Source organism: Nanorana parkeri, unplaced genomic scaffold (assembly GCF_000935625.1).
Source record: "Nanorana parkeri isolate BGI_ZX_2015 unplaced genomic scaffold, ASM93562v1 scaffold14, whole genome shotgun sequence".
Classification (NCBI taxonomy): domain Eukaryota; kingdom Metazoa; phylum Chordata; class Amphibia; order Anura; family Dicroglossidae; genus Nanorana; species Nanorana parkeri.
The window spans coordinates 2,615,971-2,618,300 of NW_017306282.1; the positions used below are offsets into that span (position 1 = coordinate 2,615,971).

The following is a 2,330-nucleotide window of genomic DNA, read 5'->3' on the forward strand; positions in this document are numbered from 1 at the left end:
AGCCCTACGCTGTCATCCCGAGGGTGGCTCGGGATTACCGCTTTGTTAACCCCGAGCCACACTCGGGAATAACAATGGATACGCGCTGCAATCGGCCCCTACGTGCAAAAAAGAAGCTCAAGTACTTTTTGGCACGAAGGGCATCTTTCAGCACGACAATACGCCCAGGTGGGAACCATGCCCATAGGGATTCATAGGATTTCACTTCTACAGTACATATACTATCCTATATACTAAGGTGTTAGATGACAATAGGGCTTGGTGCTGTCCCCTGGGGTTCTTCCGGATACTTTGATGTAGCTGGGCTGATGCACACACAGATGGCTTATATGCTTAGAAAATTGGTAATTTTCACTTGGTGATTATTTATTGGATAGCCTCTTTTTTTTCTCCTGTAGAAGTGGACTAAGTTCACAAAATGTGTCAAGAGTCCATGATAATATCGGATGGCCAGCGGTGAGGGGGAGAGAAGCCGCCCACAGGACGAGCTGTGACGGCCGCACGGCGCCCTTGTTGCCATGGCGCCCTGTGCGGCCGCACGGCTCGCACACCCCTAAGGCCGGCCCTGTGGGTGACCACAAAGGCCCCACATCTCAGTGACAGTATACGGTGCTTCCATTTCAGTTTCAGGGTACATTGGTGAATATAGTCCTTATTTGGGGCAATATTGAGCTGTTGCCAGATTCTGCTATAATGTTCTAGGCTTTACATGCTTTTGTTCATCTCTATCCTTTGTAAAGTCATCAGTAAAATGGTTATGTTCTAACCAGAACTATATATATATAATTTATTTGCGCCCCTGCTAGTTCTGCCACTGACTTCAAGATTTAGAGGGACTCCAAATATCTGCAATACATTATATAGCAATGCAGAATACCACCAGCTATAGAGGACTACAAATCCCAACAATTCATTATATAGCAATTCAGAATACTGTCAGCTATAGAGAACTACAAATCTGCAGTTGGATAGTATGGTACCACGGCTGGGATGGGGAGAAATGATCTGCAGTCAGAAGATAGCATAGTACCGTGGCTGGGATGAGGAGGAATGCTTTGCATTCAGATTACATTGTACTGTGGCTGGGATGAGGCTCAGGAATGCTCTGCAGTCCTCTGTAGTGGTAGATGAGGAGGAGGAATGCTCTGCAGTCAGATAACATGTTCCATGTCTTAGGCTGCTAAGTGCCTGGAAAGAATATGATGGCAAAGCAGAGGAATTGCAGACGGGCCTCTGCCGTGTGCAGCCCAACCACAGAAACATTTAAAAAACAAATATTAAAAAAACAGCCTTAAATACATATGAAAAAAAATAACAGGTAAAAAAAAAAGAAAGAAATTGCAGCGGGGAATCTACCAGTCTGGGGCAACCAGGGCCAGGATATTTCTTTAAGATTACTGTATATGAGAGAGGTTGCAGCACAAAGAGCTTGGAAAAATTAGGGCTCAGACTGCTGGACTTGGGGATGGTTATAGTGTAGCTTTAAGTTTTTTTGGCAGCTTCAGATGGCAGCTGATACCCACTGCCATCTGGAGCTGCACTGTCCAACCACTGTACAATAATGAACCCAGGCAGATTTGCTCATCCCTAGTTAACACCAATGACAACCATGCTAGCATTCTTCCTCATGGCCTTCCCCTTCAAGTTTAGTAAGCATAGAAGCAGGGCCGGATTTACTCTCTCTGCTGCCCCATGGCCAGGTTCCTCAATGCCCCCCCCTCCCCGCCAATCCCCCCCCCCGGGAGAATGGCAGACCTGCATACAATGTCGCCAAGATCACTTGTACAAAACAAGCGGCAGCTTCCCTGCTGTACATTTAGCTCTGCTTGCCCAAAGCAGGGCTAAATGTGGAAAATAACTACCCGCCCGATCATCGGAAGGTAGGAATTCCACACCCCTGCTGCCCCTCTACTCCCTGCTTCCCCCGATGCCGGACCTTGGTTGGCCTTGTGGGTAATCCGGCCCTGCATAGAAGGAGCTTTTACCTGAAAACAGGCAATGCCTATGGAGATCGCGCCAATCAACAGCAGATGTTCCTGGATAAATGTTTCCAGTTTGGACATACATCCTCCCTGAAATTACAAAGAAAAATACAGATAACTGCAAATATTTGAAGAGCTCCCCAGCAGAAAAGTATTTGAAGTAACCAGCTGCCAACATCAGTATTATATCCAATATGCCCTATGACTTTTTAGAATCATAAAGAAGAGCTTAAAGCCCTCAGTGCTTGTTCACATCGAAAGCGTGCGCTTTCCAGAGCGGTAGCTGCTGGAACACACCGCGATAGCTAAGAAACTCACCCCCCCCCCCCCCCCCCCCCCCTTTTTCCC

General features: G+C 47.1%; 1 protein-coding gene across 1 annotated transcript in view; it reads right to left on the minus strand.

Moving 5' to 3' along the window:
• LOC108787983 (tetraspanin-11-like) overlaps positions 1-2,330 on the minus strand; it is a 36,663-nt gene that overhangs the window by 771 nt on the left and 33,562 nt on the right. Inside the window, exon 6 of the mRNA XM_018557687.1 lies at positions 1,986-2,072. Within this exon, the coding sequence (XP_018413189.1) occupies positions 1,986-2,072 (87 nt within the window). The remainder of the gene's footprint in view (positions 1-1,985; positions 2,073-2,330) is intronic.